This window comes from Doryrhamphus excisus, chromosome 8 (genome assembly GCF_030265055.1).
Source record: "Doryrhamphus excisus isolate RoL2022-K1 chromosome 8, RoL_Dexc_1.0, whole genome shotgun sequence".
Lineage (NCBI taxonomy): Eukaryota > Metazoa > Chordata > Actinopteri > Syngnathiformes > Syngnathidae > Doryrhamphus > Doryrhamphus excisus.
The window spans coordinates 3,579,916-3,605,993 of NC_080473.1; the positions used below are offsets into that span (position 1 = coordinate 3,579,916).

General features: G+C 41.4%; 2 protein-coding genes across 4 annotated transcripts; both read left to right on the forward strand.

Annotated features, from left to right (window-relative positions):
* The first annotated feature begins 1,066 nt into the window (after positions 1-1,066).
* On the forward strand, positions 1,067-10,139 carry si:dkey-202l22.6 (interferon-induced very large GTPase 1). 3 transcript variants are annotated; one of them, XM_058080713.1, is made up of 5 exons: positions 1,067-1,223; positions 1,421-1,550; positions 3,106-7,831; positions 7,902-8,055; positions 9,836-10,139. In XM_058080713.1, the coding sequence occupies exons 2-4, from the start codon at positions 1,508-1,510 to the stop codon at positions 8,032-8,034; spliced, it is 4,902 nt and encodes a 1,633-aa protein (XP_057936696.1). In that variant the 5' UTR covers positions 1,067-1,223; positions 1,421-1,507; the 3' UTR covers positions 8,035-8,055; positions 9,836-10,139. The 3 variants fall into 3 exon arrangements, with proteins under 3 accessions (XP_057936696.1, XP_057936698.1, XP_057936697.1); XM_058080714.1 differs by having other exon boundaries at positions 1,073-1,223; positions 1,447-1,550; XM_058080715.1 differs by lacking the exons at positions 7,902-8,055; positions 9,836-10,139 and having other exon boundaries at positions 3,106-7,376; positions 7,607-7,784.
* A 151-nt stretch (positions 10,140-10,290) lies between these two features.
* si:dkey-202l22.3 (7 transmembrane receptor domain-containing protein) lies at positions 10,291-22,123 on the forward strand. Its single transcript, XM_058080717.1, has 4 exons — positions 10,291-11,161; positions 17,031-17,499; positions 18,546-18,943; positions 20,215-22,123. The coding sequence occupies exons 2-4, from the start codon at positions 17,037-17,039 to the stop codon at positions 20,434-20,436; spliced, it is 1,083 nt and encodes a 360-aa protein (XP_057936700.1). The 5' UTR covers positions 10,291-11,161; positions 17,031-17,036; the 3' UTR covers positions 20,437-22,123.
* The last annotated feature ends 3,955 nt before the right edge of the window (positions 22,124-26,078 follow it).

A 26,078-nucleotide genomic window follows, 5' to 3' on the forward strand; every position in this document is an offset into this window, starting at 1 on the left:
ATAATAAAAGGCTACTCCAAAATGTGTAGTTTTGTCGTTTATTGTGGCCAACCTAAGGCTCACCCGTGTAATAATCAGGCCGTCCAATCAGCCACACCTGTGAGGCGGATGAATGCTACACAGATTTAGAGCGATTTGTCCACACTATTTGAGAGGAAAAGGCCTTTTCCGTACATTTACTACAATTTAGTACATTTGGGTGTGAAAAAGCGTAAAAGCGTAATCTTACTTATTGCGTGGAAATATGGGGTAATAACTATAAAAGCAATCTTCACTCGCTAAATGTACTGCAAAAAAGGTCAGTAAGGATAATTCATAATGCCGCCTACAGAGAACATACTAACTCCTTATTTCTAAAATCATAAATACTTCAACTTGCTGATATAGTTAATCTTCAAACAGCTGAAATAACGCATAAGGCTAAAAATAACCAATTAAATAAAAATAAAAATAAAAATAAAAATAAAAATAAAAATAAAAATAAAAATAAAAATAAAAATAAAAATAAAAATAAAAATAAAAATAAAAATAAAAATAAAAATAAAAATAAAAATAAAAATAAAAATAAAAATTAAAATTAAAATTAAAATTAAAATTAAAATTAAAATTAAAAAAAACAATAAAAATAAAAATAAAAATAAAAATAAAAATAAAAATAAAAATAAAAATAAAAATATTTTTTTATTATATTAGAAAGGCAGGAAGTGAACAAATGTAACAGTTACGGATTGTAAAAGTACCAGATGGGGGGAAGGGGGGGTAGGATTTAATAAACTTTGCTTCTTCCTACTCTTTTTGGACATGTGGAACTGTGAACTGATTATGTGATGCACTCAATTGTAATCTGATGCATGTTCAAATGAAATAAAACCATTACCATTACCATTACCATGTTTTAAAGCAGGATTCTGTGCTACGTGCAGTGCAGCGTTACCACGTGCTGTAATCATGTTTGTGTATCAGACAAAGAATGTTGACGCAGTCATCGTTCACCTGTGTACGCTCATATGACTTGATGGACGTTTTTGTACGCGTTGGATTCTCGAGATAAAAGAAAGCATTGTGGAATTTGTCGCGTCTGTCACGAGACATACGGCCACCTACGTATAAAGAGCTCCGCTTGTCGGGACGAGACACTACTGACTTATTGATCTGATGTGAAGGACGGGTATTCCTTTGTCACGGCAATGATTTGGGGAATGGTATTATAAGAGGAGGAAGAGGTAAGAAGATACTCATTAGCATTACTTGAGATGATGCACTTTCTTATATAATCCAATAGAGTTGGGATCACAATTATCACTCAGTACATCTCATAACAGCAACCTTTCAGTTTCTACCTCACTTTTAGCAAAATGTGTTTTGTCCTTAAAGAACTTTGTGTTCTACTCATTTTTGTGATGATGCATTTCAATCACAGGTTTCCACTCCAATCTGTATTGTTAGTAATGCGGTGCAGCCCAGAAGAAAAAGTCCATCAAAAAGGGAGAAAAGAGACTCATTCGTCATGTCCACCAAACTTGTAAAGAGGCTGAGCAGCAAAAGAAAAAGTAAGTAAGGCTTTCACAGTGTGACAGGCTTTCACAGCGTTTGTTTGATGTGTAATTAAACGTGATGCCCATAGTACGCCATAAACAAGCGTGAAATGTTCAAGTTAAATATTAAATATTGAGGTATTCATTGTCAGATTGTCACGTAAGCTCATGATTACGTTCTGCGAAAAGGTCTACATTGTCCACATGTCATTTGTCTGTTGTCTTTGATGGAAAACACAAAAAAACTAAAATGAGGGCCAAAGTGGTCATTAATGGATTTTCAGTGTGACTACACAAAATCCCGGCCCATTTGTCAATAAAGTCGTTTCTTGTTTACTGCGGTTAATTGATTCTATACCCAAAGTCAATTATCACAAAGTCCAGTTCAAATTAATAAATGGAATATTTTCCTAGTTAGAGCATAGAAAACCTGTTTAACCTGTCAACCTATTTACCCCACATTGCTAATGCGTAGGGATCACTGTAGGGACATGAGTCTCAATTTATTTATTCTAAACTTAAGAAAGGGTCTCAAACAGAGTGGGGAAGGACAAAGTAAAAAGCCAAAATCTTACCACTGCCACACAGAATGGGAGGAGATATTTTTTTTGACTGTATGCAGTGTTCACGTAATGGGATGGTGTCACTGTTTGGTGTCACCACTGACGCCAATCATGACTTGCTTTTCTATATTTTATGGCAAATACCTGGTATAGTCAACAACAAAACAGCAATCATTTATTAATTCAGTAGAAAAATTAATTGTGGATGGGACAACCGTATAGGTCCGTATAGACGGCTATATAATCTTCATTGTTGTGACAATAAACTGAGTGATTTTACAATATACATATTTGAAAATAGCCGTGATTTCGCCATTAAATGCCACTTTCCACAGCTTCTCTTGGTTCTACTCACCTCATTTGGGTGCAGTGAGAGTTCCATCGTGCAAAAATGATTTTTTTTGCAATCTACCTGGATTGCAAGATTACATGGTGTTAATGTCCAAGCAGACGATGTAGTGATTCTACAAAGACCCCTACTCAAAGGTACTTAGGATTTGTCAGATCAAAACACGGTCGCTACAAACGACTTCTATCAACACATGTGATACCAGCGTCTACTAGCAGTAGCCATTAATATTTGAACTTTTATAATTTAGTTTGTTTAATTTTTTCTGGGTACATGATACCATACAGCATCCATATCAAACTTGCGCGGGCCGCACTAACATTAAACTTTCATATCAAGGCGGTGGCCTCAAACTAGTATCCTGCGGGCCACATTTGGCCCGCGGGCCGTGTGTTTGAGACCCCTGCCCTAAAGCCAATATTGTGTATTGTCCCGTGAGCTGAGTGTATTGCAACAACCCTAATAGTGTGTAATGCTAAGGTACAGCAACAGGCTAAACAAATGCCATACAGTTCTCAACAGTACCTCACATTAGACGGTAGTACACATTTGCGGATGGGGGTGTACGAGTCGTGAGCAGAATAGGTACAGTGACGTGGTAAAGGTGGCATACAGTATCTACAGCCTAAAATGACTCTTTGTGCTTGATTCACACCAGAGCCCCTAAAGGACCACAGCAAGTATGAACTTCTCACCACACTTGGCCTGGAGGCTTTCTATCCTTCTCAACTGGACCCAGCATCAATACTGGACCTCAGTACCTGGACGTTGGAGAACCAAGAACCCCAAGGAGCCAGAGATCTGCCACAGTCATTCCTTCAAAGGCTTTGGCTGCTTTGCCCAGATGCTCGGAGTCCTTCCTGCAAGGATCGTTCTGATGTTACCGGATTAAGTCTTTCTACTTCAATCAGTCCTCTTGATGTGGTGTCAGCTGTCTTTATGTGTGCCAACCCTTTCCTCCAGCAGGAGATGGTAGCACGCATGATCCAGTGTCAGTTTGCTGTGCCTTTGATACTTCCTCACATGGATGCAGAAGAGCCGAGCACCTTCCTGCTTTGGCCTTTGAGAGGTGTTGTGAAGCAATGGAGGACTAAAGGTAGTGTCCAGGAAGCAGTTTTGGCAAGCACGTCCATGCCAGTGATCACATGTTTAAGGCTTGGCAGCTGCAGGATCTCCAAGTCTGAGGTGCTAAACCACATCATCGGTAGTCAAACATTTCTTCACAGAGGGACGCAAGAGGGAGAACAACCTCGAAGGCTCTCCAACGGTCTTGTGGAGATCGGATGGTATCTTCCCACGGGAGACCCGAACAGAGACATTTTCCCTGTCCCTGTGGTCTTGTCTAACCTCAGAGGAGATGCAAGCAAGCATGAAAAAACTCTCCACCTCCTCTGCCAATCATCTGCAACTGTGCTTGTGTTCTGTAAAAATCTAAAAGACAAAGAGAAGCAACTCCTCGCTTCTTGCAAGGATACAACCAAACTCATTTTGATTGACCTCTCAGAGACTGAAATCACAGAGGACAGAACGGTGGGCTTTCTGGATCCGAACCTTCAGGAGGAGCTGGGTCTTCCTGATGAATCAGTCCTGTCAGGAGCTTCCTTGAATGCCGAGAACTTAGCAAATATATTGTGTGGTGTTGTTAAACGTTTGCTACCAGGCCTAAGACTTACGACACTCGAGGCCGCCTCCGAGTTAGCAGTGGAGCAGGGGCTTCAATGTGATGAAGACACGCTGTGTAAAAAGTCAATGGACAGAGCAGAAGAAGTTTTGAAACATCTCAGAGAGGAGCCTGCTCTCTTTAGGGAGAGGCAGCTGCCTTTGCAGGGCGTTTCATGGAGCAGGTTGGCTCAAATTGACAAAGAGGAAAGTAAAAAGGACAAAGACGCTGCCTCACATTTGCAAAAAGAAAAGAAGGACATCTCAGCAAGTCTTACCAGCTACAAAATGACTCCCTCAATGAAGAGCTTCACAGATGCCCTTTTAAGCACTGATAAAGCAGAGAAGATGTATTTCCTTTGTTGGATGAGAGTGAAACTTAGACTGCTGCAAATGCAACAGCAAATCAAAGTGGAAGATCTGATAAAACAGCAGACTGAAGAGAACAAAGACATTCCTGAGCAACCTGTGCTACCAAACGGAGCCAGTGATACCAGCGATGATAGTTTCTGCACAGATTCAACGTTTGAGGACGAGGAAGTGGTGCAGTTTATAGATTCCCATCTGGAAGTTCCCAAATCAGAGAGTCAAGTAAGCTTGAAGCACATTTTGCAAAGTGACAAGGATGAAGGATCGGAGTCTCTGCACTTGTCAAGTGAAAAAGAGTCAGTCGCCAGTGAAGAGATTCTTGACAATAATATCGCTTTAAATCCAGTGCTCAGAGAAAATGGAAACTTTGGTGTTCATGGAAATGACGAGACGTCTTCTACCGAACAGGAAATTAACCAAAGTTCATCCGTTGGCAGTCTGGAAGTCACATCTACAGAACCAATTCAACCTTTACCGTTTTTTCTGGGTCTTGAGCACTTTTTGCGTGAGATGGGCCTCGTTTTTGAACTCACCAACATCCACGGCCACAACGTGGCGCGACTCCCAAATATTGCTGCTGACTTACTCCTCAACGGGATACCCCTGGAACTCATGGATGGAGACGCCTCCAATGTTCCCATGCGTTGGCTCAGCAGTGTGTTTGCAGAGGTCAAACGGCGCCTTCCTCGAGAGCGCTACAGGACGCTAACCAGCCTCGGAGTGCACCATGCAAGAAATGATGAGATTCTCTCAGCATTATTTAGCGTGAAATTCCCAAATCAGTCTAAAAGCTCTACAAGAGGCATCTACCTCGTTATCCTACGGCTGCCGTCTGAGCTTAAAAAGAAGCTGAACTGTGATTGTCTCATGCTAATTGACGTTGAGGGTCTTTGCTCAATGCCTCCCGATCCAGAAAAGAAGTACCAGATCTGTGATAATGAAATGGCGACTGTTGCAACAGGACTCGGTGATGTCTTGTTGCAAAATCTCTACTCAAGTGGAGCCTCAGAGTTTGAGGCGAGCCTCACTGTTGCAGTCAATGCTCTACTGCGTATCAAAGAATGCGGCTCCATGCCCATCTGCAAAGTTTTGGTCCAAGACGAAGGCATTAATACCATATTAGAGGCCACTCAATTACAACGTGTATCTGACCTTCTGCAGAAAGGAGAAAAAGATAACGTAGTGACACATAACACAAAGACCAAAAGAACAAGCAGCTACTATGTCAAGCCTTGGTACAACGAGCCCCTTTCGGTTGATCCGCATCATAGTGAAGCTGTGCTGAAGGTAAAGCGTACCCTCTTTGGAGCACTGAAGGCTCAATCACAAACATCTGGTTTATCTGAATTTATGAGCCGTCTGAGTTCCGTTTGGGAGGCCGTCAAAGCAGAATCCTTCTTTGTTAGTCTGCAAGAAACAGGCGTGGCCTTAGCTTTCTCTATATTTTGCACAGAGCTCTCTCAGTGGGAGGACGACCTCATGGAACACATGGAATGCTGGATTAAGAACGCGACCAAGAAAATCTCCTGCACCAAGCCAGAAGCGATGGAACCTTCCTGTCAGAATGACCTCCTGCGTCAACTGAAGGATGAAGCCAAAGAGGAGGTCAAAGTTGAAGTCAATAAGCACCAGGCAAGAGTGAAGGCCCACTTGATGGGAAACAAGCAGCTGAACGCCTATGCTAAAATGCTGAAACCAATCCTCACGAGTAGCATGAATGAGCTCCAAGAGGAACTGACGAGAATGATGATGAAAAAGTTGGACAGAATCAATGAGAACCACTGTTATTACTCTCAGCTCAACAGAATAGAAACCATATTGGAAGATGCGCAAAACACTAAGCTTCATGCCCTGTTAGAGTGCAGTAAATCCAAAAAACATCTCTTTGAAGACGCAGAACTCGAAAATGAATTTGAGGGAATGTGGAATAAAGCATTATCCACCTTTGAATTCAGGCTTTCGGATAAAGATGATATCACCAAAAGGGTGATGATGATTCTGAAAGATAACCTCATGCATCACGGTCTCCAAAAGCACTTGAATAAGCTCACAGGCATCGGCCAAAATCAGACCACGTGCTTCCGAGTAGATGATCAGTACTTTGGATACCGCAGCAGAATGAAAAACATGTTTGAAGACAAGAACAATCCACAGAAAAGCAAAGCCCAGGAGCTTGCACATAACATCATAGAGAACTACAAGGAGTTTGTTGCGGAAAAAGCCAGTTTATTGCAACATTTCTCTGACAGCGCCATTACTGAGCTCTTAGACATTGTTGATAAAGCTTTGAAAGAAACACCACTGGAAACCAGGACGGCCTTTGAGGTGGATCTGAAAGTCTTCCTGTGTAACGCTGCCTGCAGTGACTTCCAAAAACTCCACGACCGCTACGCCAAGGATAAAGAACTTTTAATGACCATCAACGCAAAAAAACACATACTCATGGCAAAATTCATTTATCAGTTCCGGAAAAGAGACCAAAGTCAGAGGTTGGCTCACCGATTCTTGTCGGACATCATCACGCCTACGGTGATGGATTACATCTATAAACCTTTAGGGATGCAAATTGTGGACGATATCCAAAGTAGCGCCCCCCAGTATCTATCACCGCAGGCTTTCCACAAGAGTTTACTAGAGGAGCTCATCAAGGAAGACCAGTTTGAAAACTTCATGGAATACTTACTCTCCTATGACTCCTTCAGGCAGAGGAAAATCAAGGAAGCGGTGGCAGTTCACTTACTGGAGTCGAACGTAAACACATGGAGGCTCCAGAGACTTGGCGAAATCATCGGAAAGATCGCAGCAGCCGTGAGCCAAATGGCGGAAGGCACCAGCGGAGTGCTCAGCGACACCAAGCCACTACTGGAGAGAGTGTGCTTCACCCTGGAGGCAGACGGAGATGTGAGTGTCCCTTGGGCGTCCCTGAACGGACCGTTTTATAGCATCACCACAGAATGGGATCGCTTCATCACATGTTTCATGGAGTTGCTGGCGGGTATGCGGTTGGAGCTGGCCCAGGAGTTCTCCCACAATGCGGATAGCAGCCAGCTTCTTCAGTGCCTTCCCTGTCAACCAAGCGACTTGCTCTTCAGCAGGGTGAAAGGCTGTGATGCCGTGTGTCCTGTGTGCAGAACGCCATGCGGAGAGGAGCAAACCAGACATGAGCTTCACAGGTCCTCCCATCACAGGCCCAAATACCTGTGTTCTTCTACTTCTCTGTCCCATAACACCTCCCCTGAAAGTATAACTCCAGCTGACATGGACCCACAAGATGGCGGTGCATCCTGCTGGGAGCTCCATGCCCTCCATCCAGACTGGAATATTTCCCCTGAGGAGACACCGAGTCCGTACTGGAGGTATGCTTAGAGAGTCACTATGCTGGCCTGCATTTGTTTCCCTACATAATGTAAGCATGTTTCTTTTTAGGTATGTGTCAGCAAGAATGAATGAAAGGTTTGCAAAGGAACAACAGCAGCAGCCTGCAAAGATTCCAGACGAGTGGAGGATGATCACACAGCAGGAGGCCTTGGACAGTCTATGTCTGGGGTCTCAAACATAATTTACTTGGGGACTGCTGGAGGTAAAAAAAATAAATAAATAAACGTAAAAATGTAATATATTGGGCTGCACGGTAGATGAGTGGTTAGCGCGCAGGCTACACAGCTAGGAGACCCTAGTTCGATTCCACACTTGGTCATCTCTGTGTGGAGTTTGCGTGCTCTCCCCGTTCCTCCCACATTCCAAAAACATGCTAGGTTAATTGGCGACTCCAAATTGTCCATAGGTATGAATGTGAGTGTGAATGGTTGTTTGTCTACATGTGCCCTGTGATTGGTCGGCCACCAGTCCAGGGTGTACCCCGCCTCTCGCCCCAAGACAGCTGGGATAGGCTCCAGCACCCCCCGCGACCCTCGTGAGGAAAAAGCGGTAGAAAATGAATGAATGAATGAAAAATGTAATATATTGGGCTGCACGGCAGTTGAGTGGTTAGCGCGCAGCCTACACAGCTAGGAGACCCTAGTTCGATTCCACACTTGGCCATCTCTGTGTGGAGTTTGCGTGCTCTCCCCGTTCCTCCCAAATTCCAAAAACATGCTAGGTTAATTCACGACTCCAAATTGTCCATAGGTATGAATGTGAGTGTGAATGGTTGTTTGTCTATATGTGCCCTGTGATTGGCTGGCCACCAGTCCAGGGTGTACCCCGCCCTGGGATAGGCTCCAGACCCTTGTAAGGATAAGCGGTAGAAAATGAATTAATGTAATATATTGTGGCGTCGTTGTAATAAGCTGATAAAGTTACATGTTTAGCATTCATATAGTTGTTTATTATTCCCCAGAGTAGTATTAATTGCATTTACTGTGTGTTTACTTCCCTGTTACATGTAGCAGTAGTATTCTGTCAACTTTCCCCTCCACCTCTTTTCATTTCACTGTGATAAGCTCACTGCAAGTTCAGTGTTGGTTATTCAATATTCTTCTTTTTTACAAACTGAAGTGCCTCTCACCATCTCTTGTGGGACTCCAGATTGCCTCAGTATATGTACAGTAAGGAATATTAATATAAAACAGCCAGTCCAAAACTTTATATGTACATCCCTGAAAGCCATCTTCACTCAATGTATTCATTCATTCATTCATTTTCTAACGCTTTTCCTCATGAGGGTCGCGGGGGGTGCTGGAGCCTATCCCAACTGTCTTTGGGCGAGAGGCGGGGTACACCCTGGACTGGTCGCCAGCCAATCACAGGGCACATATAGACAAACAACCATTCACACTCACATTCATACCTATGGGCAATTTGGAGTCGCCAATTAACCTAGCATGTTTTTGGAATGTGGGAGGAAACCGGAGTACCCGGAGAAAACCCACGCATGCACGGGGAGAACATGCAAACTCCACACAGAGATGGCCGAGGGTGGAATTGAACCCTGGTCCACTCAATGTATCATATTTTATTTATCGCTAATGTTACTTGGTGATGGTGAAAGTCATATTCAATGAACTCCTATTCATTTTTAAAGGCTATTTTTGTGTAATTACTTGCTCTTCATTCCTGTATCATAATCAGTACAAGGAAAGGGACATCAAAGGAATTCAAAGCATGCACAATTCAGACAATATAATACAGACATTACTCGTCCTGGTTGTTATCTTGCATGAGTGACACCATCACATGTCAAGCATCCACATTTTCATCAACAGCACAACGTAATTCTCCGAGAGCATCAGTTCTCTTTGTGAGCATTATTACCTTGGCGGTATTTTAAAAACAAAAACTCTTTTATTGGATCTCATCAGTATGCATTTCTCGTCAGTTTTCCCAGACATCATTCTTTGTACTGTATGCTTTTATTGCAGTGAGAAAAAGCAATCACAACTTCAATTGCCTGCCGCAGAGCTGGGGCTCGCTATCTGGCCTTTGACTGAACGTCCCTGCTTCAAGCCGTCTGAAATGGCTTCAGGAGAAGGAGAACTTTTGGGATCTGAAGTTGGGATCTCAAGTGGCCCATTGTCATCACACATACAGTACATTATTATCATTTGACATTGGGCTGTAAAGGGGATTTTTTTCATGCATTTTAAGTGAATGTATTTTTGCCTAATGTATGTATGTATGTATGTTGTTTTTTATATACAATACATATTTAAAGGGGGCCTATTATGCACATTTTCAGCGCTTTGTATTGAGTTGTGGTCTTCTATAGAGTAGCTACACACAATAACCCACACAGAAAGCTTTCGAGATCTTCCGGATTCTGCACCTCATTCTGCAGTCCCAAAAGGGGACATTGTAAGTTTACAGCAGGGAAAGTACAAAAGCACACAAGAGCAGATAAATTGCAAAATGGATGTAATACAAAGTTATATACTGTACACTATTTACATCAGTGTACATGTTGATCAAGCCACATGTTTATTGCACGGTTTATTGCATGGTTAATTGGGATTTTCTGAGTAGTTTTTGTGATGTAGTTCAATTTCTAGTAAAGGTGTGATAGTGATTATTTCAAATATAATTGGGGTGAAGGGGTTACATTAGAATAAACTGGGAGTCAGCCAGCCTCGGGAACCTATTGTGATCAAATTTGGAGGTTCCACTGTACTTTTCTTCCCTGTTTTGCTGAAATCAATCATGACAAAGCACACACTATCACAGATCAACAATTTGGATTTTCATTCTCTCTTGCTAGTTCAATTTTCTGTTCTGTCGCCATCATCTCCAAAAGGATGTCCTTATTTTTCCACATGGCAGAGCTTCTGATTGTCTCCTGTTGCTCTTCACATGTGAGAGAACACACTTAAGTCACACTTTTAGTCAAGATTGATGGAGCCAACCCCAAAGGTTGTTCCTCCAGGGAAGCGTGAGCAAACATGGGGGGGGAGGAAGCAGACCTCACCTGTTCCCTTATGAGGAGTTGAGTGATGGAGGTTATGTGGGTCCTTCTCGGCTCTACCTTCCCTCCCTCCCTCCCTCCCCCGTTTCCTCCCTCCCTACCTATCTTCCCTTGGTCTCTCTCGCTCAGTGAGTCCTCTTCACTGTGGGCTGCAGAAAGAACCTTTATTGCTACAATTTGGGGGGTTTTGTTGCTCATCAGAATACAAAAGCAAGATATTTTTGCATAACCCAAGCTTTCAAAAAAGGACTTGAACTTGAACATATGTTTCATTTCTAACAGCAGCTCGGTAAGTGTTTACTTCTACTGATATTACTTCTACTATTTTTGGTTATTACTAAATTAACTTATTTTTGTAGGACAGACATCTAAATATATATTTAAAATGTAATGCAGGTATTGTGTTTTTAATGCAGCCACTAATATCACAGTATGGTAATACTGGGAAGTCAATATATTATGTCTCATCTATCTAATCTGCAAGTCAAATATGTCAATTATACATGACGCATACATGTAGATATTTTGCATATGACACTGTGCTGTGGAGAAAGATCTAATTATGGGGGGGGGGGTGTATTGAAAGTGACATCTTTTTAAATTCTGTAATTTGAAATTATTTTCTGCCACTTTCTGAAGATAGAACATTGAAAATAGGTTGAAAGTGGATGCATTTTTCACCTGGATTATGGATGTTTAAAACACGCATAATGAATCTAGATGCATTCAGGAGTATCGCACACACTCATAATATATAATATATATGCAGCATATATTATGATAATCATATTATATATACATATAGTATTCTATATAACATTCATTATTATTGTTATTATTATTAGGCTTTTTATTATTTCATTTTATTATGCATTATTGCATTAGTTTTACCCCAAATGTATATCCTTGATATGTTTAAAATGTGAAATAAGTCCTGTATAATAACAGATATATCTGCTATTATGTTATAATATAGATAAATAATATAAGATATTCCGCCCTCGGGCATCTCTGGGTGGAGTTTACATGTTCTCCCCGTGCATGCGTGGGTTTTCTCCGGGTACTCCGGTTTCCTCCCACATTCCAAAAACATGCTAGGTTAATTGTCCATAGGTATGAAAGGTGTGAATGGTTGTTTGTCTATATGTGCCCTGTGATTGGCTGGCGACCAGTCCAGGGTGTACCCCGCCTCTCGCCCGAAGACAGCTGGGATAGGCTCCAGCACCCCCCGTGACCCTCGTGAGGAAAAGCGGTAGAAAATGAATGAATGAATGAATGAATATAAGATATTATTTGTAATATCAAATATTTGTAATTATTAGCATACATTTTTTATCATTAAAAAAATTAAAAAATCATGTAAAAATATATGTCGGTGTTCAATATTTTCTGTATTATTAATTTATAGGTACTGTAGAAAAAGAAATCATAATATAATATATATATATACGTATATATATATAATGATTTTTTTAAATTTACAGTACCTATAAATACCTAAATACATATAAGTACCTATAAATTAATAATACATATTGTTCTTCATATAAAACCCCCAGGAAAATGAATCCATCAAGGTTATTATCCTCTGGTGAAATTCTTGAGCAGGTTATACCAGCGTGTGAGTGTAATATATGTACATAGTTGGTGTATTGTGACGGCAGACGACACACAGACTTCAGATCATCTCAGCCAACGGCTAGAAGAGACGTCATTAATCCTTATCAAAATTCAACCATTGTTCATAATCAACCTCGCTCGGCCTAACTCATCTTTCCACCTTCCCTGTCAAACAATGGAACTTTGATGATATGTCTCAATGAAGAGACCAGTATAGTTAATTGAAAAGGGTGGGGGGTGGGGGCAAAGTAAACAAGAAAGTCACCCGGAGTTCTTATATTTGACATTTGAGCCTTCTTCATTCTTCTCACGCTCTCCAAATTAGCCTCACAGCGTGGATGGCTTCCACAAAGACCATGGCAACCGTGTTACTAGGCAGGGCTAATTTGCCTTAATAAGACAAGAGAGCATTTTTACGCTTAAACATTGGAGGGAGAGAAACAAATGGCACTGTAATTAACAACACGGCTCTGCTGATTGACAATGAACTCACTGACACACGACTTCTAAGCAATTAAGTGAAGATTTCATTTTGTGTGTAGCTTATGCTAAACCATCAAGAGGCTCCATTTATCTCTGCTACTGGACCTGACAGGACATGACCATCTCAATATGTTCATCCACACCTGATTGGATGCAGGATGCACTCGCTTTCTTTATTAATATGCTGCTCTGCATGCACTATCAGCATAAATGCACTTCAGGCTAAAGCAGTGCCCTTGCAATCTGAAGAGAGAAAAAATAAACATAGAAAAATATAATATTATTACTAATATAAATGTAATAATACACAAAAAAAATTCTGCACCCCAAAAACAATGTCATAAAAATGTAATTACACAATTATTCTACTTTGTCATCAAATATTTTTAATTATAAATTATGACATGGTAATAAGAGTACAAAGGTGACCATAGGGGTGCTATTTCATGTCTGGAGAGCTCTAATGATGTTAAAAACTGTATTTAGAAAGTTGTAAACAGCTTTTCTTTGCTGTAAGGATGAAAATAATATTTCATTTGTAAAGAAGAAATTGCCATTTATTTGTAACAGCAGGATACAACACTTACTGTCTGGCACGCTGACTCTCGTCACGGCATGAACACTCCCCAACATTTCCTCAATCTCTAATTCTACCCTTTTGCCTCAAACGATGGTTCTATCCAGCATGCTGAACATGACTGCCCTCTATATCTAACACATGAAACAGCAGCTGGGAACAATACAATATAGCCAACACTACAATATTTTAATAGTTTTTGGTTCAGCCATCCTTACAGGTTCATTGGTGGATGTATGAAAACATAATTGGTTAATTTATTCAAAATTAAAATGATTGTATTATTATTGTTTGTATTTTTATTTTATTAAATATTTTTCCACTGAGGGAGACATTTTAAATTTTACTTGAATACAAATACAGGCTGCCTTGTACTTGAATACAAATACAGGCTGCCTTGTACTTGAATACAAATACAGGCTGCGTTGCACACCCCTAGTATACACATATATACATACACACACACATATATATATACTAACTAAATAGACTAACGCGCGGGCCTCACAGCTAGGAGACCCGAGTTCAATTCCATCCTCGGTCAACTTTGTGCGGAATTTGCATGTTCTCCCCATGGATGTGTGGGTTTTCTCCTCCAACATTCCAAAAACATGCTAGGTTAATTGGCGACTCCAAATTGTCCATAGGTATGAATGTGAGTGTGAATGGTTGTTTGTCTATATGTGCTCTGTGATTGGCTGGCGATCAGTCCAGGGTGTACCCTGCCTCCCGCCCGAAGACAGCTGGGATAGGCTCCAGCAACCCTGTGACCCTCGTGAGGATAAGCGGTAGAAAATGTGTAAGTGTAATTAACAGTAAATATATATAATTTTTATATATTTTATTTTGTACATATATATAAAATTATATAAAAATTTCATGTTGCAAAATATTGCTTTTTTCTGGCCAAATTATAGACTTGTAAATATTCATCATAGCATTTAACTGTAAGACGCTTCATGCTATTTATTTTCTTTAAGTTGATCATATTGTTACTATCTAATGAGAAGTATCTACATGAAAGAAAAACTACAAAGTATATGGTGATGTTTTGCATAACAGAGAAAAAAAAGATGATAATATCGTGCCCAGGTTGCCTTCTTGTGGCAAAAGAACACTTTGTGTTTGGAATCTATCAGCGTGCTTTTCCACAGAAAGCTTTGGTGGAGAAAGAGCCGCAATCCACAGTCATCTGTGGAGTAAACACACACTGTTTTAAATTCATAGGTGCCACTGCATTGAACAAAAACACTGTCAGGAGCCCACAGTGTTTATTAAAACCATTTTCCCGCATGCTGTCTTCTGTACCGACAACCTTTCCATACTGGGGGGTAAAAATTCAGCGTTTCATTTCAAAGCAGGGAAACGTAACAACTAATAGAAGTTGGAGACCATTCACTTTCTGGGTGACGCCAAAAAGCCACTTTGTAGAAGAAAGGAGAAGTGGCTGCAGGTGAATAGACTTTCAGCTTCCAATTAAATGCAGACATTCCCACTGCTATGCCGCAGGGAGTTAAAAGAGACGAGATCGATTCTAACAAGCATCTGTCCTGAGGAGATAAGGCTGCAGCTTGGACTGGGGCTTAGGTAGGGAGACCAAATGTCCAGTTTTTCCCAGGACTTCTTAGAACATTCTGTGTTCATGTCCTTTTAGAAAGAAAAAAAAAATGTCCTGTTTTTTCTTGGTTGTTATAATTTTTCACTAAATTTAAATTTTACATTTTTGTGCAATACAACTTCAAGTTGCAAGTGTGTTTTTTGAAAGGCTAATTATAGAGGCAAATATTATTTCATTGATTTATTTATCCTGCAATGAGACTTTGAAAAGAGAACCTTTATTTTCTTTCTTTTTAATACAGAAGAGACTTTATTTCTACCATATTTTAGCACCATTGAAACTTATCAAAGAGATATTATTTCATGCATAATAAAATATGTTGCATAACCTCACAGATGCATGTGAATTAAATAGTAGTAGGCACAGTTGGCGACCTATTCATTCATTCATTCATTTTCTACCGCATTTCCTCACGAGGGTCGCGGGGGTGCTGGAGCCTATCCCAGCTGTCTTCGGGCAAGAGGTGGGGTACACCCTGGACTGGTGACGATCCAATCACAGGGCACATATAGACAAACAACCATTCACACTCACATTCATACCTATGGACAATTTGGAGTCGCCAATTAACCTAGCATGTTTTTGGAATGTGGGAGGAAACCGGAGTACCCGGAGAAAACCCACACATGCACGGGGAGAACATGCAAACTCTACACAGAGTATATGGCCGAGGGTGAAATTGAACTCGGGTCTCCTAGCTGTGTGGCATATTTTTTTTAATGCATAGGAACATTTAATGTATTTTTTTGCCTAAATTAGGCATTTTCGAGCATTAAATGGCGAAATGAACTAAACTACAGCATTGAGATGATATTGGCCACTGGACACTGGTGTCAATAATGTTACTGTAATGTTCAGTGAGACACACAAGCACCAAACAAATCAGGAAGACCTGGGTCATCTCTTTGTGGAGTTTCCATGTCCAAACCCGTGCATGTGTAGGTTTCCTCTCATATTCCAAAAACATGCATGATAAGGCATCTTTGGGTAAAATGTCCAGTATCATTTGAGTAGGTCGCACTAGTTTGGGTTCATTTATGCCACTCAGACGCAATCAACCGGTGGAATATGCTGGCCATTTGTTGTGATACCTTGAAGAGTTTCAAACGTCTTCTCAGATCGTTGCCACATACTTTGCAGATACTGCAGAGGCCAATGTAGTGATACTTCCTTGCTCGATCCCCCGCTAGCTTTTATCCACCAGCAGCATTGATTGATGAAGTGACAGAGCGAGTGGGCTTGAACAGTTCGAGTAAGAGTACATAATGTACCCCTGCATGCTGTCTCGGAAGGCATTACAGGCAATGAAATATCAATCCTCACTCAGGGCTCACTCAGGATAATCATTTTTGCACCTCCGCAGAAAATCTTTGCTAGGTGGATGAACGAAGATAATCACTTTAACTACTTTGGAGGAATGTGGCTTTTTAGGGGCATAGAAATGTCCCTCTGGCCATTATCTCGTTCATCCTTGCATCTATCATATTGACCCCACTATAAGAGCACTTTCAATTTGATGTACAGATTGGTGACACCTGCAGATGATTTGCCACACGATCTCTGTGGAAGAGTAGCGGAAGAAGGGCAGAAAGAGTTTCACAGCGTCTTTGTGGATTTCGAAAAAACATATGATAAAGTGCTGAGAGGGGAATTCTGGGCTGACAGAAAAATACAATCAAACCTCTGTTTTGTACACCCCAAAAAAGCCTCCTATTCATTGCTGATGGGAAAATTGACCCAATTTTCATACATTTTTTGGTTTTCATCTTACCTTTTCGAACAAATCAATAACAAAAAGCGAGGTTCTACTGTATGTGTGAAGAAAATGACTTGACTTTCCCCGGTTGTCTTCCACCATAGGTGAGCATGGACATCCTAATGAAAGCAGACTTCACAGTGAGCGACAACACGAGCCGCCAGGAAGAAGCTGACAGACTGGAAGGAAGCCAAAGCCAAGCACTCAACCATAGCGACCCGTTGGACATGTTCGTCGGCATGGAGCTTCTCCTTCAATTCAAACCTCTCTTCATGCCTCTCTACTGCCTCGTAGTGGTCATCGCCAGCGTGGGGAACTCCTCCTTGTTGACTTGCATCCTGCTGGATAAGAAACTCCACAATGCCACCAACTTTTTCATCGGTAACTTGGCGGCCGGAGACCTGCTGATGTGTTTGAGCTGCGTTCCGCTGACCATGTCCTATGCCTTCGATAGCCACGGATGGGCATTTGGGAGACCGCTGTGTCACTTGGTGCCTTTGCTGCAGTGTGCTACTGTCTTTGTATCTGTGCTCTCCCTTACAGCTATCGCTGTGGATCGATACATCGTCTTAGGTAAGATGTCTGGGGAAACCTGCTTCTTTGGTCCCCTCTTCAGGAAGTATTGTCTCAGTCTGTAGTCTCTGTCCTATGAATCCCAGTCCTGGTTGTGTTTGTGTTGCTATGGTAATTGCTCTGCAACATTCTAACAGTAAATGCATGCTATACATCCACATAACCAGAAGAATGTCAACTAAAAGCTTACCAAGGCCACCTTTTAGAAAACAGAAGACAATTCAAACCACAAGCACTTAAAAGGGAAACCAAAAATAAGTGAACATTCAGAGACCCGCCTTGCATGCTGTATGTTATTAATCTTTTCATAAAAGAAAAGACTGCACGGTGGTCGAGTGGTTAGCGCGCAGACCTCACAGATGTGTGGAGTTTGCTTGTTCTCCCCGTGCATGCGTGGGTTTTTTTCCGGGTACTCCGGTTTCCTCCCACATTCCAAAAACATGCTAGGTTAATTGGCGACTCCAAATTGTCCATAGGTATGAATGTGAGTGTGAATGGTTGTTTGTCTATATGTGCCCTGTGATTGGCTGGCCACCAGTCCAGGGTGTACCACGCCTCTCGCCCGAAGACAGCTGGGATAGGCTGGGATAAACCCTCGTGAGGAAAAGCGGTTGAAAATGAATGAATGAATAAAAGAAAAGAATAACGCAAAAAACATCCAACATCCAAACAAACCTTTCATGCTAATTTACATTTACACGCTAGCACAGATTACCTGTCAACCTTTCCATTTTCACCTTTTCACCAGGAAACTACTGGATTTAATAGTTTGCTGGATTCTTCCTGTTGTTTCCCTTTAATGAAAACAAAAATAATCTTCCAGTCCACGGGAATAAATTCTGTAGACGGTGGAATTTCTTGTGGAAGATCAGTATTTCAATCTCTGCTTCCTTAGTCCATCCCAATCACTTGTAACTTTTATCGTGGGCGGAGTTAGGGACACATATTATCATTCCCAAACAAACTTCCAGACTTGTGGATGGGTGCATCCGTATGACACCATGTCTTCCGTCTCATTTACTGAGCTTTCAATGCTGTTGTTTCAGCTCACCCAGTGCGGAGGAGGATCTCGTTGGGGGGTTGTGGCGCCGTGGCTTTGGCTGTGTGGCTTTTGTCTCTGGCCTTGGCGGCACCTGCGTCCTTCTACACACGCTACCTCGACTTGCGACCCAGCGGCATCGACCTGGTGGTGTGCGACGAGTTCTGGCCCGAGAACGACAACCTGCGACTGTTCTACTCCTGCTTCATTCTCATCACCTCTTACATGATCCCACTGCTGTCCGTCAGCATCTCCTACTGCGCCATCAGCCTCAGCCTCAAACGCTATTCAGTACCTGGGGAGCGGAGCGGCGGGAAACAGCACTGGAAGCAAAAGCGGAAAAGGACCTTCTCTCTGTTGGTGGCCTCGGTGCTGGCCTTTGCTCTCTGCTGGCTGCCTTTGCAGGTGACACATTCAAGCCGTAGATAGGATTAACTGTCCATAAAAGGAATCCATCGCTATGAAAGAGGCTCATCATCATTCCCTCTACTCGGACATTATGTCTGCGATGAGCCATGCAAAAGCCTAACATATTAGATCATTATGGTCATAGGAGGAGGGACGATAATGCAGCATAGCTGAACAAACACGTCCCCCGCAGATCACCTAGATTGCTGCCAAAAAAGTGGGAGGGCAATTTGGGGTAATCGGGTTATAATCACCACCAGGGATGTAGTATCTCACAACTGTATTGCCAGCAATTTAGACTCTAACGACCAAGTTGACTCATTTTCAGTCACAAGGGCATGCACTGTCTGGAACTGATGTCCATTTTTGTAAACTTCCCTTGCCATCCATCCCCAAATGTTCTCCATTGGATATAAATCAGGGGAACACACACAGAGATCCAAAAGAGGTAGATTTTTTCTTTGGAAAAAAGTCGTCTGTCGGTAAAAGGCAGTCGTTACCACAAAGACAAGAGCCTTAAGCACCCTGCAACATCTGCACATAGCCACCTGCCGTTTGACGCCCCTGCACAACCCGAAGCTCCATTGTTCCATTGAAGGATCATGATAGCATGCCCTCCACTGTGCCATGTGGAAAACCTTGTCATGCCAGAAACATTGGAAGCCATCAGGGCCATCATTTTTTTTTTATCATAAGAGAATAAAAATGTCTTCCACCTTTCAATGTCCCATATTTAGTGCTCCTGTACAATTTCCAAAACAGGCAGTTTTGTGGCATTGAAGGAGACAAGGCCTTTGAAGATGTTTTTGTCCTTAAAAGCCTTCTCTCACAGATGCCGTCTGATGGTTATTGGACTGCACTCGGCACCAACAATATTCATTTGACGGGAGGATGGTCCCGTCCAGACAACTGGATCCACTGGCTAAAGGCTGATGACATTTTTGGGGCTCTACTCAAATGACTCTGGCTCAAATGTCTCTGGCTGCGTCCAATCTCGGCAGCAATGTCACACTTATGTACTCATTAAGCCCACCGCGTACAAAGACAGAAAGCTTTTTTTGTCTTGGCCATTAAGTGATCATAACAGTGGAAATGACATTCTATCCATATTTTGCCAATAATTGAGATTTTAAAGATTGTGTGTATTGCATGTTGTAATAACGGTATTCAAAATTAAGCATAAACATTTCTGAAGTGTTGATTGTAAGCAACCTCTCAGTGCAACGTTTTGCATAACATTATGTTTGGTATTCTTGTGTCATTTCAAGGTGCTCAACCTCTTACTGGACTTGGATCCAGACTGTGACATCATAGGCAAGCGCTACATAAACGTCCTGCAAGTCTGCTGTCACTTGGTGGCCATGAGCTCTGCGTGTTACAACCCCTTCATCTACGCGTCGCTGCACAGCAAGGTACGCATGCACCTGAGGGGCTACCTGTGTCCTTGTCCCAATCAGAGGATGGTGCAGAGGTCCTTGTCCCGCAGCTGATCTCCATGACGGAGAGGCAAGGCCTGAAATAGTCACATATTTTTTTGTCTCCTGTGTTATTTATTTGGTGATCATCCAGAAAGGATCCACACAAGGATGGTTTATGAAAAGAGTAGTGGACTGAAGACAGGACTTATAATAGATGATAGAACACTGATCCTGACATACAGTAGATCCCCGTGATTCACAATACCTGTGAATAGCGCCCATAAAAATGCCTATTTTTGACACACAGATCGCTCCGCTCCTCCCTTTCCAAACCCTCCTGCTAGCTTGGCATTGGCATTCTCCTTTGATTTCTGATCAACATTTGAATAAAAATAAAGGTGTTGTAATAATGAACTCCCCATTTCCCTTCCATTGAAAGAATGTAGAAGTTACATGGCTGTAGGGTGCCATCACGGAATAAATGAAATTGAGGAGGAGGACTGCAACAATCTGTTTTAATAAGGATACAAAAGTGCTACAGCAAGGCGGAATAGCGCCAGCGCGAATGGCACTGTCAGGGAGTGAAATACACCTTTGATTCATTCATTTTCTACCGCTTATCCTCACGAGGCGAGGTACACCCTTGACTGGTGGCCAGCCAATCACAGGGCATATATAAACAACCATTCACACTCACATTCACACTCACACTCACATTCATACCTACAGACAATTAACCTAGCATGTTTTTGGAATGTGGGAGGAAACCGGAGTACCAGGAGAAAACCCACGCATGCACAGGGAGAACATGCAAACTCCACACAGAGATGGCCGAGGGTGGAATTGAACCCAGGTCTGCGCGTTAACCACACAGCCCCCGAAATACACCTGAGTCACTTAATAATTCTGAGGAAAATTTTGGAGGAAAAAGTACATTTTAAAGAAATATATAAAGTTGTTGAATGGCAAATATGCGGGGATCCACTGTATCGTCGCTTCTCCTTTGCCTGATGCAGCAGAAGGAAATTCCTGTAAGCTCCAGTGGTCTAATATGTTGGACGAACTTGTAAATGCTTGCCTTCAAAGTACTGAGCGTGCAGTGAGCTGACTCCACATGAAACACAGTCATGTGCAGGACTGTGTTTGTGTCCCATGATATAGTATATTATATATCACCATCTTTTTTCCTGAACTCTTGCTGTACAATATGCCATGTTTGTGTTGACCTTTATGGAAGATATGGAGTATCCGCACAAACAAAAGTTATTCTCTTCATTTTGATTTTTGATTGTCCCATTTTAACAATGTTACAACACACATCTTTTCAACTCAAAGATGAGATAGATTGTTATTCATTGTAATGTGCTCATAAATACAGCTTTAAGGTAAAAAATATGACCTTTTCTTTATCAACTTTTAAACCATATTTTGGTTCATTTTCTTGGGTTGATATCCAAATTCAACAAGAGTTGAAGTGTCCTTGATTTGACTTTGCCTGTGGTTCCTTACTCTGGTTGACTCTACCTTGTTGTGTAAGCATACCAGGTCAATAAAGCTGATTCTGATTCTGGTGTGGATCCAAAATGTTTACTTAATACACTCTTTGGTTCCAAAGGTGTTCTCCAAACCTGCAGAGATCTTTCCAAAGATCTTCTATTCTACCTGTATGTATATTGGTTTGTATAGGTTATTGGGGAATGGTGATGATGAAATGAATTTGGATAACATTTGGTATTTTCTTGATTGATTTAACTGGGGAAATGGGGTGGGGGGGACACCAAAAATGACATGGATATCAAGGTTTTATTGAGATGTTTTGATATAAACTATATCTGCAAGTCATTATTAAGTCACTCTTGGCAGAGTACGCACACAATGCTGCACCGATAATATTGACAAAGTACAGGAAGCCAGTAAGAATCGGTGGACTTACCTTTCATGTCTGCCGCCATCGCATGCGTTAATTAGCATGGGAAGCACCATGAATGCCTTCTGTTCTGCTTCTAATGCACTCCGGCTGCAAAGCAAGAAGCTCGGTTATAGTTATGAGGCCAAATGACTTCATATATAAATAATAAAATCTTATAAAATCTTATTACGTTAATTATGTACGGATGATGGTAGTGTCCATTCATCATGACTGTTACGCGGGATTACTGTATTGTATTTTGCATTTTTAATGCATCTTAACTGTATTTCTAACATTACATAAATAGTTATTTATGACTGACGTCTTAACATGCTATGATGTTTCAATTTGGAGAAAATCGTGCATTTTTGTTTGTCAAAGAGGCTGAAGTGTGGGTGTAATTTACCAAGTCCCCCACTGTTAATCCCACACTATGATTTGTAGTCTCATCAAAATATCATATTGAGAAGAGTGACAAACACTATTATCCCCGTTGAATCTCCAGCTAACACGATGAGTGCTTTGTTTGTTTACCTCCAGCAGAATAGCAAATCAATGCGCCATGTATTGAGAGTGTTGCTTGAATTACGTCCAATCAACATTCATCCATTTTCATATCCCGCAGCTTTCATCATGTCTGCTGCTAAGTGGAACGCTGCATTCAAGGACCGCACCTCTGTCGTAGCCTAATAAGAATCGTATGCCACAAGTCAACGGGTCAGGTCTGAAAGAGCAAAAATAGGCACACAAGTCTGTCGATGTTGTCGTTAATCCTCTTTGCTGTGTTGCCTAGCAGCTATAGACGCCATGTTTTTTCCCCTCGAAGAGACTGAATTTAGTACCACATTACATTTACTTCTCTGGTTCTTCTCTGGGTGCTTCTCAGAAACTGAACTGGAGCCTTTCCCAGCTGTTAATTAACAATCCTAACATCTTTATTCAGCTGAGGCATGTATTTTATCGTCAATTCCCACGTATAGGCCAAATCTACTAAATTTAGAGGAAAAAACAAATGACAAAATAGCACATCACATTCACACCAAGGCTGTCAACCCATTGAAAACTGCAGGAGCACAGTATATTTAACAACATAACAGTCTTACTAAAGGTGTCATCTACTCAGGAACACCAAACTAATCACACAGCAACTCAACACTCAAAAAGTGTACTTCAGAAATATACAAACATGTACCAATATGACAAAAAAAAACACTTTTAAAGCCCTAAAGTGTTGTTAGTTTGGTGTTCTTCATTAGATGACACCGTGAGTCAGACTGTTATATTGTAAACCTGTTATGTATACTGACCCCCCACACTGTCCAAAGGGTTGTCAGACTTGTTGTGAGTGCAGTGATAGCTTGTCATTAAGCGACACAGTATTTAAGCAATTATTAGGAGTTCTGAAGTGAAGACGTCCCCAGATTAGAATTGAGCCATAGATTAGCCACAGGGTTCGAAGAAAAAAGTAGCCGGTTGATATATTGTTATATTAATGGCATCAGGGGATACACAGGTTCATAGCTGGATGAACAAAGCAGAGCTGGCTTGCCCATGGGGCAATATAGGCACATGCTAAGGGTGTTGGAATTCACCTTCTATATATTACATGACACACTTACTTCAGGAGACAAGACCGAACACAAGCACAAGACGAGATTTCAAGATTATATTCATGAAAAGTATGATGAAAAAATATATAACTGAACAAAAGAACAAAAGCCTATCCCAGCTGTCTTCGGACGAGAGGCGGGGTACACCCTGGACTGGTGGCCAGCCAATCACAGGGCACATATAGACAAACAACCATTCACACTCACATTCATACCTATGGACAATTTGGAGTCACCAATTAACCTAGCATGTTTTTGGAATGTGGGAGCCAGAGTACCCGCAGAAAACGCAGTGCAGCACTAATGTTATAATAATATATCCTAATATATAATTATATATATATATATATCATGATGTATGTATCATTATAATGAAATATTTCCATTCATATGTCATCTTTCAAATTGTGGAACTGGCATTTGTGACATGTATTTTTGTACTGTCTGTCAAACGTTTGCAGCATTTCGGGAAATGCAAATGTATTAAAGAGCAGCATTCTTTTTCAAAGTTTACTTTCTGTGAGAGCACACCAGTTTGCTGTGTTCCATTTGTATTTACTTTGTCAAACAAACGTCTCAGTGAGTGTTGACTGTCGAGACCAAGGCTCTGCATTTTTTTCCCCCACGTGTGTGTGGTTACGTTTCCAGTGGGGAAATTTGTTTCATTTTTGTGCATAGTTTTGCATACAGTTGGGTTTAGGTATTTTACTTATTTTGTGTCGTTTTTGTATGTGTGCAAACCTGTGGTTATTTCAATTGTTTGATGTTTATTGTTGTATTTATGACTTATTATTATTACTTATTTAGATTTTTATTTTGTGGTAGGGGTATTTATATTTCAGATTTTTTTAAACATTTGTCACCCATTTAAATAGGTTGACTGGTTATCTTATGTAAATTGATGATAGAGGGGGTGCTGTATCAAATCTAGGTTGGGCCGCCTCCAGAATGAAGACATATTATTGGATTGGCCCACCTGATGATCTCTCAAGGCACAGTGTCTGGGAATCACTGACCGACACAAAGTGCAATTTGTTCTTATAGGGTATATCAACAGAAGCCAAACCATCCAATAAATGTGCCATAATAACGTCATGTCTTCACAACCATGAACAGTAAAGCATCCAGGCTGGTCTACACACCACTAAGTGATGCAGGGTCGCCATGGCAATGGCAAGGCCTGGATGCAAACACATGAAGGTCCTTGCCAAGTGCACTTCTAGACACACTTGTGACAAAGAATATTGTTTATAAACCAACTGTGGCTGGCGCTGACATCCAATTACACAATAAAATACTTTCAACCCATCCCTGCCTTGCATTATGATGGCTATTAGCGGAGTCACATGACCACATTAAAGACCGTTAGTGTGTAATGGATTTGGAACAGAACATTTGTCAAGGTGGACTCAAATGCGTCAGAGACAAATATTATCCACAAGACATTTCAGCTGCATTGAACAAACGTGAGTGGAATTTTACAGAGGATTGTCATTTATATTCATTAAATTCCTAATTACCCTAAAGTGCAACACACAAAAAAGATTACATATAGTAACACTCTACGCTCAGCCAAACACCAGACCAGAGGGGCGGAACAACAACGTTTTTTTTTATTAAGGTCCAAAAGAACAATGCTCCCTATCAAGGGATACTGTCGTAACCCACGCCTACAACTCTCTAACATGCGGGTTCTGCCTCACTTCCTGTCCGTCACCCCTTTTCCTTCCCAACCCCGGAACATATCTCTCCATCGCAACACATGCGCAAAAAAACACATAACGCTTAACACCCCAAGGGTCATTACAATATATTAGTTATCACGGATTACAAATGGTCTTAAAATTCAGCAGTGTAGTGAAGCTGTAGCATGTAGCATGTAGCATGTAGCATGTAGCATGCACTTGGTAGTATGCACTAGGTCTGCCAGACTGGAGCAGTGCAGGTATTGTTTTTATTGTCATATACAGTGCTACCTCGGCATAAGAGTGTCCCAACTAACCAGTGTTTTTTACATTTTCACATCTCTTGCTAATATTTGCATTGAACTGCCAGCTAAAATTGGAGTTACAGCTGCTATTGACGGGATGTCAATGTGATGACCGCGGCTGAAGCTCAGTGCTTTGCTAGCATTAGCCATTTAGCATGAAACTAGCTAGGGGAAGATTTTCAACATCTGGTTAAAAGCTACGTAT